General features: G+C 37.7%; 1 protein-coding gene across 1 annotated transcript; it reads right to left on the bottom strand.

The window, feature by feature from the left end:
* Nucleotides 1-15,104: 15,104 nt before the first annotated feature.
* On the bottom strand, nt 15,105-16,532 carry LOC142224982 (uncharacterized). The gene has a single exon (XM_075294759.1). The coding sequence runs from the start codon at nt 16,530-16,532 to the stop codon at nt 15,105-15,107; it is 1,428 nt and encodes a 475-aa protein (XP_075150874.1).
* Nucleotides 16,533-16,775: the final 243 nt, after the last annotated feature.

Below are 16,775 nucleotides of genomic sequence, written 5' to 3'. Positions count from 1 at the left end.
TGTCTCGAGAACTGTTCCAGTAAAATTCTCTCCTGTTCTGATCGCATCACTGTTCCTGCCTTCCAAGTTGTTCCTGCTAACCTATATCATCTGTCAGCAAATTGTTCCTGCCTCTACCGTTCTAAAGGGTGATTTGTTAAGAGCTTGATAACTTTTTTTAAAAAAAAAACGCATAAAATTTGCAAAATCTCATCGGTTCTTTATTTGAAACGTTAGATTGGTCCATGACATTTACTTTTTGAAGATAATTTCATTTAAATGTTGACCGCGGCTGCGTCTTAGGTGGTCCATTCGGAAAGTCCAATTTTGGGCAACTTTTTCGAGCATTTCGGCCGGAATAGCCCGAATTTCTTCGGAAATGTTGTCTTCCAAAGCTGGAATAGTTGCTGGCTTATTTCTGTAGACTTTAGACTTGACGTAGCCCCACAAAAAATAGTCTAAAGGCGTCAAATCGCATGATCTTGGTGGCCAACTTACCGGTCCATTTCTTGAGATGAATTGTTCTCCGAAGTTTTCCCTCAAAATGGCCATAGAATCGCGAGCTGTGTGGCATGTAGCGCCATCTTGTTGAAACCACATGTCAACCAAGTTCAGTTCTTCCATTTTTGGCAACAAAAAGTTTGTTAGCATCGAACGATAGCGATCGCCATTCACCGTAACGTTGCGTCCAACAGCATCTTTGAAAAAATACGGTCCAATGATTCCACCAGCGTACAAACCACACCAAACAGTGCATTTTTCGGGATGCATGGGCAGTTCTTGAACGGCTTCTGGTTGCTCTTCACTCCAAATGCGGCAATTTTGCTTATTTACGTAGCCATTCAACCAGAAATGAGCCTCATCGCTGAACAAAATTTGTCGATAAAAAAGCGGATTTTCTGCCAACTTTTCTAGGGCCCATTCACTGAAAATTGGACGTTGTGGCTCGTTAGTAAGTCTATTCATGATGAAATGTCAAAGCATACTGCGCATCTTTCTCTTTGACACCATGTCTGAAATCCCACGTGATCTGTCAAATACTAATGCATGAAAATCCTAACCTCAAAAGAATCACCCTTTATTTGTCTCTTCAATTTACTGCTTCCTGATTTACTGTTTCCTGATTGTTGTCTCACCAATTCCTATAATCTGATGGATTCGAATGTTCCTGTCACCAGCTTACATTTTTGTTCCCGTTTGTGACAATCCCGTTATTATGCCAACGTACACCTTTTTTTTTCTTCTCAACTTCTTTTTTTCTGGTCGTAATTGTCACATTTTAAAGAAGTTGAGGCTATCTTTTTTTGTTCATTTTATCCAGTTTTTTTATCGTTACATAATTTTTTTTCTGGTCCGCATTTAAAGTATATATAAACCTATTGTACTAATGAATTTATCTTCAAGCTGGCTTACCATAGCTGAATGAATAAATAAATAAATAAATAAATAGCTGTAATGCTAATTCTACTCCCTGTGCAAAATTTGAACTAAATCGGAGCAAAAAATTGGCCTCTGTGGACAAAGGAGTGTAAATTAGGGAGCCACCGTGGTGCAATGGTTAGCATGCCTGCCTTGCATACACAAGGTCGTGGGTTCGATTCCTGCTACGACCGAACACCAAAAAGTTTTTCAGCGGTGGATTATCCCACCTCAGTAATGCTGGTGACATTTCTGAGGGTTTCAAAGCTTCTCTAAGTGGTTTCACTGGAATGTGGAACGCCGTTCGGACTCGGCTATAAAAAGGAGGTCCCTTGTCATTGAGCTTAACATGGAATCGGGCAGCACTCAGTGATAAGAGAGAAGTTCACCACTGTGGTATCACAATGGACTGAATAGTCTAAGTGAGCCTGATACATCGGGCTGCCACATAACCTAACCTAACCTAAATCGGGCGAAAGCTATATATGGGAGCTATATCTAAATCTGAACCGATTTGGATGATATTTTGCAAGTTTTTCGAGACTCATAAAATATTGGGATGTACGCAATTTGAGGAAGATCGGTTGATATACACGCCAATTATGACCAGATCGGTGAAAAATATATATTGCAGCTATATCTAAATCTGAACCGATTTTTTCCAAAATCAATAGGGATCGTCTTTGAGCCGAAACAGGACCCATACCAAATTTTAGGACAATCGGACTAAAAGAGCCAGCTGTACTTTGCACACAAAAATACATCAACAGACAGACAGACAGACGGACAGACAGACGGACATCGCTAAATCGACTCAGAATTTAATTCTAAGACGATCGGTATACTAAACGATGGGTCTCAGACTTTTCCTACTTGGCGTTACATACAAATGCACAAACTTATTATACTCTGTACCACAGTAGTGGTGAAGGGTATAAATATGCGAAACATTTAAATCTGAACAAATTTTAAGAAAACTTCGCAAAAGTTTATTTATGATTTATCTCTCGATATATATGTATTAGAAGTTTAGGAAAATTAGAGTCATTTTTACAACTTTTCCACTAAGCAGTGGCGATTTTACAAGGAAAATGTTGGTATTTTGACCATTTTTGTCGAAATCAGAAAAACATATATATGGGAGCTATATCTAAATCTGAACCGATTTCAACCAAATTTGGCACGCATAGCTACAATGCTAATTCTACTCCCTGTGCAAAATTTCAACTAAATCGGAGCAAAAAATTGGCCTCTGTGGTCATATGAGTGTAAATCGGGCGAAAGCTATATATGGGAGCTATATCTAAATCAGAACCGATTTCAACCAAATTTGGCACGCATAGCTACAATGCTAATTATACTCCCTGTGCAAAATTTCAACTAAATCGGAGCAAAAAATTGGCCTCTGTGGTCATTTGAGTGTAAATCGGGCGAAAGCTATATATGGGAGCTATATCTAAATCTGAACCGATTTCCACCAAATTTGACACGCATAGCTGTAATGCTAATTCTACTCCCTGTGCAAAATTTCAACTAAATCGGAGCAAAAAATTAGCCTCTGTGGTCATATGAGTGTAAATCGGGCGAAGGCTATATATGGGAGCTATATCTAAATCTGAACCGGTTTCAACCAAATTTGGCACGCTTAGCTACAATGCTCATTCTACTCCCTGTGCAAAATTTCAATTAAATCGGAGTAAAAGATTGGCCTCTGTGGTCATATGAGTGTAACTCGGACGAAAGCTATATATGGGAGCTATATCTAAATCTGATCCGATTTCCACCAAATTTGACACGCATAGCTATAATGCTAATTCTACTCCCTGTGCAAAATTTCAACTAAATCGGAGCAAAAAATTGGCCTCTGTGGACAAAGGAGTGTAAATCGGGCGAAAGCTATATATGGGAGCTATATCTAAATCTGAACCGATTTGAATGATATTTTGCAAGTTTTTCGAGACTCATAAAATATTGAGATGTACGGAATTTGAGGAAGATCGGTTGATATACACGCCAATTATGACCAGATCGGTGAAAAATATATATGGCAGCTATATCTAAATCTGAACCGATTTTTTCCAAAATCAATAGGGATCGTCTTTGAGCTGAAACAGGACCCCATACCAAATTTTAGGACAATCGGACTAAAACTGCGAGCTGTACTTTGCACACAAAAATACATCAACAGACAGACAGACAGACGGACATCGCTAAATCGATTCAGAATTTAATTCTAAGACGATCGGTATACTAAGCGATGGGTCTCAGACTTTTCCTTCTTGGCGTTACATACAAATGCACAAACGTATTATACCCTGTACCACAGTAGTGGTGAAGGGTATAAAAATATGGGAAACATTTAAACCTGGAGCAATTTTAAGAAAACTTCGCAAAAGTTTATTTATGATTTATCGCTCGATATATATGTATTAGAAGTTTAGGAAAATTAGAGTCATTTTTACAACTTTTCCACTAAGCAGTGGCGATTTTACAAGGAAAATGTTGGTATTTTGACCATTTTTGTCGAAATTAGAAAAACATATATATGGGAGCTATATCTAAATCTGAACCGATTTCAACCAAATTTGGCACGCATAGCTACAATGCTAATTCTACTCCCTGTGCAAAATTTCAACTAAATCGGAGCAAAAAATTGGCCTCTGTGGTCATATGAGTGTAAATCGGGCGAAAGCTATATATGGGAGCTATATCTAAATCTGAACCGATTTCAACCAAATTTGGCACGCATAGCTACAATGCTAATTCTACTCCCTGTGCAAAATTTCAACAAAATCGGAGCAAAAAATTGGCCTCTGTGGGAAAATGAGTGTAAATCGGGCGAAAGCTATATATGGGAGCTATATCTAAATCTGAACCGATTTCCACCAAATTTGACACGCATAGCTATAATGCTAATTCTACTCCCTGTGCCAAATTTCAACTAAATCGGAGCAAAAAATTGGCCTCTGTGGACAAAGGAGTGTAAATCGGGCGAAAGCTATATATGGGAGCTATATCTAAATCTGAACCGATTTGGATGATATTTTGCAAGTTTTTCGAGACTTATAAAATATTTGGATGTACGGAGTTTGAGGAAGATCGGTTGATATACACGCCAATTATGACCAGATCGGTGAAAAATATATATGGCAGCTATATCTAAATCTGAACCGATTTTTTCCAAAATCAATAGGGATCGTCTTTGAGCCGAAACAGGACCCCATACCAAATTTTAGGACAATCGGACTAAAAGTGCGAGCTGTACTTTGCACACAAAAATACATCAACAGACAGACGGACAGACAGACAGATAGACAGACAGACGGACAGACAGACAGACAGACGGACATCGCTAAATCGACTCAGAATTTAATTCTAAGACGATCGGTATACTAAACGATGGGTCTCAGACTTTTCCTTCTTGGCGTTACATACAAATGCACAAACTTATTATACCCTGTACCACAGTAGTGGTGAAGGGTATAAAAATATGGGAAACATTTAAATCTGGAGCAATTTTAAGAAAACTTCGCAAAAGTTTATTTATGATTTATCGCTCGATATACATGTATTAGAAGTTTAAGAAAATTAGAGTGATTTTTTCAACTATTCGACTAAGCAGTGGCGATTTTACAAGGAAAATGTTGGTATTTTGACCATTTTTTTCGAAATCAGAAAAACATATATATGGGAGCTATATCTAAATCTGAACCGATTTCAACCAAATTTGGCACGCATAGCAACAATGCTAATTCTACTCCCTGTGCAAAATTTCAACTAAATCGGAGCAAAACATTGGCCTCGGTGGTCATATGAGTGTAAATCGGGCGAAAGCTATATATGGGAGCTATATCTAAATCTGAACCGATTTCAACCAAATTTGGCACGCATAGCAACAATGCTAATTCTACTCCCTGTGCAAAATTTCAACTAAATCGGAGCAAACAATTGGCCTCTGTGGTCATATGAGCGTAAATCGGGCGAAAGCTATATATGGGAGCTATATCTAAATCTAAACCGATTTCAACCAAATTTGGCACGCATAGCTACAATGCTAATTCTACTCCCTGTGCAAAATTTCAACTAAATCGGAGCAAAACATTGGCCTCGGTGGTCATATGAGTGTAAATCGGGCGAAAGCTATATATGGGAGCTATATCTAAATCTGAACCGATTTCAACCAAATTTGGCACGCATAGCAACAATGCTAATTCTACTCCCTGTGCAAAATTTCAACTAAATCGCAGCAAAAAATTAGCCTCTGTGGTCATATGAGTGTAAATCGGGCGAAAGCTATATATGGGAGCTATATCTAAATCTGAACCGATTTCAACCAAATTTGGCACGCATAGCTACAATGCTCATTCTACTATCTGTGCAAAATTTCAATTAAATCGGAGTAAAAGATTGGCCTCTGTGGTCATATGAGTGTAAATCGGGCGAAAGCTATATATGGGAGCTATATCTAAATCAGCATAGCTATACTGCTAATTCTACTCCCTGTGCCAAATTTCAACTAAATCGGAGCAAAAAATTGGCCTCTGTGGACAAAGGAGTGTAAATCGGGCGAAAGCTATATATGGGAGCAGCATAGCTATACTGCTAATTCTACTCCCTGTGCCAAATTTCAACTAAATCGGAGCAAAAAATTGGCCTCTGTGGACAAAGGAGTGTAAATCGGGCGAAAGCTATATATGGGAGCTATATCTAAATCTGAACCGATTTCAACCAAATTTAGCACGCATAGCTACAATGCTAATTCTACCCCCTGTGCAAAATTTCAACTAAATCGGAGCAAAAAATTGGCCTCTGTGGTCATTTGAGTGTAAATCGGGCGAAAGCTATATATGGGAGCTATATCTAAATCTGAACCAATTTGGGTGATATTTTGCAAGTTTTTCGAGACTCATAAAATATTCGGATGTACGGAATTTGAGAAAGATCGGTTGATATACACGGCAATTATGACCAGATCGGTGAAAAATATATATGGCAGCTATATCTAAATCTGAACAGATTTTTTCCAAAATCAATAGGGATCGTCTTTGAGCCGAAACAGGACCCTATACCAAATTTTAAGACAATCGGACTAAAACTGCGAGCTGTACTGTGCACACAAAAATACATCAACAGACAGACAGACGGACAGACGGACATCGCTAAATCGACTCAGAATTTAATTCTAAGGCGATCGGTATACTAAACGATGGGTCTCAGACTTTTCCTTCTTGGCGTTACATACAAATGCACAAACTTATTATACCCTGTACCACAGTAGTGGTGAAGGGTATAAAAATATGGGAAACATTTAAATCTGAAGCAATCTTAAGGAAACTTCGCAAAAGTTTATTTATGATTTATCGCTCGATATATATGTATTAGAAGTTTAAGAAAATTAGAGTCATTTTTTCAACTATTCGACTAAGCAGTGGCGATTTTACAAGGAAAATGTTGCTATTTTGACCATTTTTGTCGAAATCAGAAAAACATATATATGGGAGCTATATCTAAATCTGAACCGATTTCAACCAAATTTGGCACGCATAGCAACAATGCTAATTCTACTCCCTGTGCAAAATTTCAACTAAATCGGAGCAAAAAATTAGCCTCTGTGGTCATATGAGCGTAAATCGGGCGAAAGCTATATATGGGAGCTATATCTAAATCTGAACCGATTTCAACCAAATTTGGCACGCATAGCTACAATGCTCATTCTACTCCCTGTGCAAAATTTCAATTAAATCGGAGTAAAAGATTGGCCTCTGTGGTCATATGAGTGTAAATCGGGCGAAAGCTATATATGGGAGCTATATCTAAATCTGAACCGATTTCCACCAAATTTGACACGCATAGCTATAATGCTAATTCTACTCCCTGTGCAAAATTTCAACTAAATCGGAGCAAAAAATTGGCCTCTGTGGACAAAGGAGTGTAAATCGGGCGAAAGCTATATATGGGAGCTATATCTAAATCTGAACCGATTTGGATGATATTTTGCAAGTTTTTCGAGACTCATAAAATATTGGGATGTACGGAATTTGAGGAAGATCGGTTGATATACACGCCAATTATGACCAGATCGGTGAAAAATATATGGCAGCTATATCTAAATCTGAACCGATTTTTTCCAAAATCAATAGGGATCGTCTTTGAGCTGAAACAGGACCCCATACCAAATTTTAGGACAATCGGACTAAAACTGCGAGCTGTACTTTGCACACAAAAATACATCAACAGACAGACAGACAGACGGACATCGCTAAATCGATTCAGAATTTAATTCTAAGACGATCGGTATACTAAGCGATGGGTCTCAGACTTTTCCTTCTTGGCGTTACATACAAATGCACAAACGTATTATACCCTGTACCACAGTAGTGGTGAAGGGTATAAAAATATGGGAAACATTTAAACCTGGAGCAATTTTAAGAAAACTTCGCAAAAGTTTATTTATGATTTATCGCTCGATATATATGTATTAGAAGTTTAGGAAAATTAGAGTCATTTTTACAACTTTTCCACTAAGCAGTGGCGATTTTACAAGGAAAATGTTGGTATTTTGACCATTTTTGTCGAAATCAGAAAAACATATATATGGGAGCTATATCTAAATCTGAACCGATTTCAACCAAATTTAGCACGCATAGCTACAATGCTAATTCTACCCCCTGTGCAAAATTTCAACTAAATCGGAGCAAAAAATTGGCCTCTGTGGTCATTTGAGTGTAAATCGGGCGAAAGCTATATATGGGAGCTATATCTAAATCTGAACCGATTTCAACCAAATTTGGCACGCATAGCAATAATGTAAATTCTACTCCCTGTGCAAAATTTCAACGAAATCGGAGTTAAAAATTGGCCTCTGTGGTCATATGAGTGTAAATCGGTTGAAAGCTATATATGGGTGCTATATCTAAATCTGAACCGATTTCAACCAAATTTGACACGCGTAGTTATAATGCTAATTCTACTCCCTGTGCAAAATTTCAACTAGATCGGAGCAAAAAATTGGGCTCTGTGGGCAAATGAGTGTAAATCGGGCGAAAGCTATATATGGGAGCTATATCTAAATCTGAACCGATTTGGCTGATATTTTGCAAGTTTTTCGAGACTCATAAAATATTCGGATGTACGGAATTTGAGAAAGATCGGTTGATATACACGGCAATTATGACCAGATCGGTGAAAAATATATATGGCAGCTATATCTAAATCTGAACAGATTTTTCCAAAATCAATAGGGATCGTCTTTGAGCCGAAACAGGACCCTATACTAAATTTTAAGACAATCGGACTAAAACTGCGAGCTGTACTTTGCACACAAAAATACATCAACAGACAGACAGACGGACAGACAGACGGACAGACAGACAGACAGACGGACATCGCTAAATCGACTCAGAATTTAATTCTAAGACGATCGGTATACTAAACGATGGGTCTCAGACTTTTCCTTCTTGGCGTTACATACAAATGCACAAACTTATTATACCCTGTACCACAGTAGTGGTGAAGGGTATGAAAACGGCCAGTCGAGTCCGCATGTTACATTTCATTTATTATTGGCATTATTGTAGTTGTAAACCCAAGGGCCTGGCTTCGAATCCCAGTTCGGGTCAATTTTTTTTTACTTTTTTTATTTTTTTTCGCGTTTAAATGTTAAATTCATGTTTTCGTAATTAATTGAGTATAAAAAGGGTAAAAGGGTTGATGTTTTAGGAAAAGTTCAGACGCAGATTGAATTTAGAGGTGTTTCAAAACCCATTTGTCTCTATGTTGTACCCGGATTGTCTCAGAATCTATACCTAGGTATAGACTTCTGAAAAATGTTTGATTTGTTACCCCATACTCTTATTTCGGAATTGATAATGAAACAAGGCTCAAAGGATATTTCTGAAATTTCTGTTTTAAAGTCGTTGTCTGATTTAGAACGCCGTCATTTACAAGTTGTCGTTGATACGATTCCTTCATTTTCGAGACAAGGCTTAGGTCGGACTGCTGTTTTTTCTCACGTCATTGATGTGGGTGCTGCTACCCCAATCAAGCAACGGCATTTTCCCGTTTCTCCTGCAATGGAGAAACTTATTTATGATGAAGTTGATCGTATGCTGGCGATGGATGTCATTGAGGAGTCAGACAGTGCGTGGTCTTCACCCATGGTTTTGGTAAGGAAGCGGGGAAAATTCGACTTTGTTTAGATAGCCGTAAAGTTAATTCCGTTACGGTAAAGGATGCTTATCCTTTGCCAAATATTGGCGGTATTCTTAGTCGACTACCCCGTGCTGAATTCATCACTTCTTTGGACCTTAAAGACGCCTTCTGGCCCCACTTGACAAATCGTCGAAAGATAAGACAGCATTTACCGTTCCCGGCCGTCCCTTGTACCAATTTAAGGTTATGCCTTTTGGCTTATGTAATGCTCCCCAGACCATGTCAGGGCTTATGGGCAAGGTGGTACCGGCGAATTTGCGAACGGAAGTATTTGTCTATCTGGACGATTTGTTAATTGTGTCTGATTCTTTCGATCGTCACTTGGAAGTTTTGCTAATCATCTCGCAAGAGATTAAAAGTGCAGGGTTGACAATTAACATAGAAAAGTCTAAGTTTTGTGTTCCTGAAGTACGTTATCTTGGTCACCTAATTGGTCATGGGGTTATTCAGACAGATCCAGAGAAAGTTTCAGCGATTGTTGAATTCCCGACGCCTCGGTCTGTCAAGCAACTCAGACGGTTTTTGGTTATGTCTGGTTGGTACCGAAAGTTTATCAGGAATTACGCGGCAATAACTAGTCCTTTGACTGATTTACAGAAAGCAAATAGGAGCTTTGTATGGACTGACGAAGCACAAAAAGCTTTTGAAGAATTAAAGTCCCTCATGTCAACTGCCCCAGTACTGCATAGTCCCGATTTTTCACAACCATTTTATATTCATTGTGATGCTAGTAGTACTGGTATAGGAAGTGTTTTGGTGCAGAAACCGCGGAGGGTGATGAAGTTCCTATTGCCTTCATGTTAAAGAAACTGAACCAAGCCCAACGCAAATATACAGTCACCGAACAGGAATGTTTAGCTGCTGTGCTAAGCATAAAAACATTTAGAGCTTATGTGGAAGGGCATGAGTTTACTATAGTGACCGATCACGCGTCACTGAAGTGGCTTATGTCCCAAACAGATCTCAATTCTAGGTTGGCAAGATGGGTTTTAAAGCTTCAGTTTAAAATAGAACATCCTAAAGGTTTGAAAAATATAGTTCCTGATGCACTTTCGCGTACTAATTGTGGGGATATGTCCAAACTCGAGGTATTCGAATTGTCCGAATTGGACGGGACTGGTATTTTCGTAGATCTAAAATCCGAATTTTTCAAAAGCCAACATTACAATGACTTATTGGACAGGGTTAGGAAAACGATTGACAAGACGCCTGATTTGAAAATAGTGGATGGCTATCTATATAGACGGACTGAACACTGTACTGGAGATCAGTTGCGTGATGATTTTGCATGGAAGATTTGGGTACCGAAAGAATTGGTAAGTGACCTTCTCGCACGTGCACATGATAGTCCGCTTTCTTCCCACTGTGGGATAAACAAAACTTTGGAGAAGATTCGACGCTTTTATTTTTAGCCGAATTTAGTCAACGACGTTGGTGAGTACATAAATTCTTGTGAGGTCTGCAAAAGTACCAAGCATCCTACTTATACGATGCGACCACTTATGGGGAAAACCAGTGAAACTTTTCGGTTTTTCCAAAAATTATACGTCGATTTTCTTGGTCCGTATCCTCGTTCGAAGGCAGGAAATATTGGTATTTTTATTGTTGTGGACCACTTTAGTAAATTTTGCTTCTTGAAGCCTGTTAAGAAATTTGCTGCGGATACTATTATAAAGTACATGGAACACGAACTTTTTCATATTTATGGTACACCTGAGACTGTAGTGTCTAATAATGGGTCTCAATTCAAATCGTCACAATTTGGGAAATTTTTGTTTGACTATGGGGTCAATCACGTTTGTACTGCGGTACATTCGCCTCAAGCAAATGCTTCAGAGCGTGTAAATCGCTCTGTACTTGCGGCTATTAGATCCTATATAAAGCATGATCATAGCACTTGGGACGAATATCTCAGCAGTATCAGTTGTTCCTTACGTTCTTCTGTACATGTATCCACGGGTGCTTCGCCTTATTTTATGACATTTGGGCAACATATGATTACAAATGGGCAAACATACTCTTTGCTTCGTAAGCTAGACATGCTTGAGGATCGAACTGTACGGTTTGATCGCGATGATACGCTTGATATTGTTCGGAGGGATGCGATTAAAAATATGGCTAAGAGGCAGGAACAGAATGAGAGGCAATACTATTATAAAGTACATGGAACACGAACTTTTTCATATTTATGGTACACCTGAGACTGTAGTGTCTGATAATGGGTCTCAATTCAAATCGTCACAATTTGGGAAATTTTTGTTTGACTATGGGGTCAATCACGTTTGTACTGCGGTACATTCGCCTCAAGCAAATGCTTCAGAGCGTGTAAATCGCTCTGTACTTGCGGCTATTAGATCCTATATAAAGCATGATCATAGCACTTGGGACGAATATCTCAGCAGTATCAGTTGTTCCTTACGTTCTTCTGTACATGTATCCACGGGTGCTTCGCCTTATTTTATGACATTTGGGCAACATATGATTACAAATGGGCAAACATACTCTTTGCTTCGTAAGCTAGACATGCTTGAGGATCGAACTGTACGGTTTGATCGCGATGATACGCTTGATATTGTTCGGAGGGATGCGATTAAAAATATGGCTAAGAGGCAGGAACAGAATGAGAGGCAATACAACTTGCGTTCGAAATTTGTAAATTATGTTGAAGGTCAGGAAGTTTTTAGGCGAAATTTCAAGAATAACAATTTTGAGAAGGGGTACAATTCGAAGTTAGCTCCACCGTTTCTTAAGGCAAGAATTAGAAAGAAGATAGGCAACTATTATTATGAATTGGAGGACTTGAATCGTTGCTCAATTGGGGTTTACCATGCCAAGGATATACGGCAGTGATTATGCATCTTTTCTGGAACGATTTTAGCTACAAGCGAGGTATCAGTTTTGTGTCACCTCTGGATCCCCAAACCTGATTTTGGCAGGGGGAATTGTAGGGTCGCTTGTAGCCAGACATCAGATAGTTTACTTTATTTTTGTTTTGCTACATTTTATAAGATTCACGAATTTTGAGGCTGACGGAACAGTTGCGAAGTGTGAAATAATATGGAATAGAATAATAAAATACAATAAAATAAAATAAAATAAATAAGATAAAATAAAATAATATAAAATAAAATAAAATGAGTTGTAGCAGCAATCGAACCCAGGCTTTCAGCGTCATACTCGGGGGTTCTACCCACTGACCCAACTTAAGCCTGAAAGCTGGCTTCGCTAATATTGCTGGGGTCGCTTCATTTGGCAACGTTTGTTTTGTTAACAGAAATGGTGTAAAGCAATAAGTATACTAGAATCCGTTGCTCTAGTAGGTGTTATTTTCCGAGTGGTTGAACTTGTATTTTGTTGTTATATTCGCATACGACATTTTCGAAATAGCTGCGAATTTCCAATTCTTTTGGAAAATCCAGACTTTCCATTGATTCGTACTCTATATATAGGACAAAATTTAGTGCAGTCTTCAGTTTATCTCGTCATTTCTTCATACAAGTTTTAAACAGTGCAACGTTTTTGTTTTCCCTGTGGATATCCTTTTGTTATTTCATATTGTAAGTATGATAATATTATAGGAAGAATTGTCGCAGTTTCTTTTTTTAAGTTTTTTTTAATAGGACGAGATAAAGCGAAGGATTTGCCTGAATTTCCCCTGAGTTTCCTTGCTTGAATTTTGGAGGGAATATTATATGGATTTTGGATTTATAATTTTGTGTGATAAGTTATTGTCTTCCACGTGATCCTGTTGATTTTTATTGGAGTTTCGTTTTGCTGCACCAGGAGCGCAGAACCCATATAAACCATATTTTTCCCTACTGTGGGAAAAGGTAATTTTAACTTTGTGTTTGTTCGTTTGGGACAAGTGAACTTATTTTAGGAAACCCTTTGCTTTATAGGCATCCCATTGCGCTGTAGGGACCTTTTGGCATATCCGACTGATTTTTACTCTTATTGGGTACGGGCAACCCTCAACGATAAACCCGCAACATAAGCCATTTCTTCGTTCGCTCAATTACTGTGGAACACCTTATGAGTGGTGGAAGACCGTATTTGACCAGTTTAAAGGGCGACGTTTGCCGTGAATAGTGTCCTGAATAAACGTTTATTGAACTTTTCATTTTTTTATAAATTCGAGAGGAATTAATTTTAGTGCTAAGTGATAAGAAGAGTTTGTTAATATGCAGATATCGCGTTCTTAAAATCGATCAGTTTTTTTTAAATAAGTATATGAGTGTAATAGTGCGCGTTATTAAACCAAATCGAAATTATGAACATTAACAAAAGATATTAAGACATAGTGATTTACAACACCAAGAACATTTTAACGTGCCAGCAAAAAAAGCGTCGCCAAAAAAGTAGTGAAAATGTTCTTTTTGGATCCGGAAGTGGTGCATAATTGGCGCAGAAGCGATGATTTTAACATGGGCTTGTCATAGGACGGATGTCCACCATTTCAACAGCCGTTGCAGTGAATTTGCATCACTTCCTAAGGTGTGATGCGAATCCAGTGATATGGATGTGAATAAAGAAATGTTGTGATATTTTGACGAATAAATAATTTTTAAAATTTTTTATGATTTTTTAATGTATTATAACGCTTGTCTGGAACGTTTGACATGAAATATTTTCAAAAATTCGCAATTTTTCTAGAAAGAATTTAGAATTTGTTTCGGCAACATTTAAATAGATTTCACTATTTTATTAATTTTTAATCGGTTTTTAACTCATTTGAAACAACAAAACTTCAAATTCCCCATTAAAAATATGAAAAAAGGGAGTTATAAAAAATTGACTCAAATGAACTTCCTGTGCAGTTAAAATAAAGAACATCTTTGGGAGGACATTTTTGGAAGTGCTTTTAAATTTGTGCCTTAAGAAGAACTTCCAAATTTTTTTTGCTGGGGTATTTTAAAACAATTAAAAGAAAGAAAATCGACAATATCCGGAAACACCTTGAAGGATCCTTCATCGTTGGATCCGTGAAAATGTAAGTCTGTCATATCCTTTTCCTTATATAGTTGCTGAACATTGGCAATCATCAACACTGGTTTTGATTATACTCAACAAAAGCATTATTATTTGGAAAGTCACCAAAAAGGGGAAAGTGCTAACAGTGTTGATGATTACAGTGTAGGTGAATTTATTTAACAGGCAAACACAATCAAAACCCTCCACCAGTTCAATAGATCATTTGAACAATCGCTCACAAGTCATAGCATAGCCTAGTGGGTGATGTTAAGACTGGCATTACAAAGGTTCGATGTTCAAACCCTGGCTCAGGAGTTGCCTTTAGAAGTTGATATTTTTAACATAAATGATAAACATCTCAATATGACACATTCTACTAGGCGAACATAACAAATGGGTAGATACAACTATCCTTCACTTACATCAGGTACAACAACTAAACACAACACAACATATTTTTGTTAGAGACAGCGAAACATCACTGCTCTCGTCTGTTTTTAATATTGCACTGAGTGTGGATGCTGCTATGTAACCTGCGCGTTGTTCTTTTTCCCATCGTTTCTGCATATCATTTGTCTGTATATGTGAGCGATGTTGTCCGTGTCCGTTTTGTAATTTATTCTCCTCGTTGTTGGTACGTTGTTGATGTGTAACATTTCTAAGGTGTATCTTTTGCTCGTGTTGCTCTCTCGTTGTAAAACACGAACTCTATCAAAGTTTGGTTGGTGGTTTGTTGCTGCACAGTGTGTCGCTAGCGCAGTTTTTTGTAGCTTGCTGTTGTTATTCCGTATTTTTATGTCGGATTTATGTCCTGATAATCTTGTTTTTAATTTGTTTTTGGTAGTTCCTATATATATCATCTGACACTTTTCTTTTGATTTTCCATCGCACGGAATCTCATAAATGACGTTTGGGGTTTCGGATAAGGGGATGTTGTCTTTGGTATTGGTAAAAAGATTTTTTAGTGTATTGTTGGATTTATGAGCCAAGTTGTATTTATTTGTATCGAAAATATCGGACTTTGCTATCCTTTCTGAGATCGTTGGTATGTATGTCAACGATTTGTATGATTTTGGATCTTTGTTATCGTCCGTCTGTTCTGATGAAGGCTTGTAATTCGTTATTAACTTTTTTATGATGATCGGGGGAAAATTGTTGTATTCCACCGGTACACTGGGAAAAAGTGACACCACATCAAACGATATCAGTTTTTCGTCGTGTTTTATAGTCATATCTTTGATCTTATTTCTAAATTGTACCGAGTCCTTTATATTATATTTAGATCCCGTGGTAAGTTTTTTCAGTATATTTACCAGGAATTTACTCATTGCTGCTGATGGTGCGTTTACCGACGAACATATCGGCCTTAATGGGAAATTGTCTTTGTGTATTTTTGGTACGCCGTATAGTCTAGGGGCAGTTGCAATTTCCGTCTTCATTCTTCGTTTTTCAGATTCAGAAATGATATTATTCTTGAAAAGTTCATCTACTATTTCGTTGTTTTTCTTTTGTAGGCCTTGTGTTGGGTCCTTGTTTAGCCTTTGGTAGGACATAATATCCCCTACTATTTTCTGCATTCTGTCTTTGTAGTCTCTTTTCTCCATAGCCACAGTTACGTTACCCTTATCTGCGTTCAGGATTGAGATATTCTTGTGAGTTTTCAAGAATTTCCTGGTTCTGTCCACTGTGTTCGAAACAAATCTATCTCTTCCGTTCAGGTTCATTTTGTTGAGATGATTTTCTAATGATGTAGCAAATTTTGTTCTGGCTCGTTCTTGTTGTTCCTTGTTGGTGTGTGTTTGTATTAAGTTTTCTCCATCAGCTATGTATTTAAAAAGTGGGAAATCATCTTTCTGTGTCGGTAGACCGAATTTTGGCCCAAGTGAGAGAAGCCACTTTATGTCATCTGGGAATTCAGTACTTGTTTTATTGACGAACCATTTTTCGTTCATTTTTATGTCAAGATCAGATTTTTGTTTTTCTCTCAGTTTATTGAATTTAGCCTTTTGTATCTCTTTTTATTTTTCTTTTATTTTTTGTATGTTTTCCCCTTGTTTTTTCCAAAGTTCACTGCTTTCTTCATTGGAGAGGCGTTGATTTAAACTCATTTTTACGTTTTCCTCTTCGTCGTTGTAGTTCTTAAGTAAGTTATGTTTGTGTTTTATCAAAATGTTTAAAACTTTTTGTTGGAAATG

Source organism: Haematobia irritans, chromosome 2 (genome assembly GCF_050003625.1).
Source record: "Haematobia irritans isolate KBUSLIRL chromosome 2, ASM5000362v1, whole genome shotgun sequence".
Taxonomy (NCBI): domain Eukaryota; kingdom Metazoa; phylum Arthropoda; class Insecta; order Diptera; family Muscidae; genus Haematobia; species Haematobia irritans.
The sequence above is the reverse complement of the archived record's forward strand: the minus strand, read 5'-3'. Positions and strand labels throughout refer to the sequence as shown.

Excerpts from the sequence above, each read along its gene's own strand:
- LOC142224982 (XM_075294759.1), bottom strand. The coding sequence starts at position 16,532 with ATGAACGAAAAATGGTTCGTCAATAAAACAAGTACTGAATTCCCAGAT.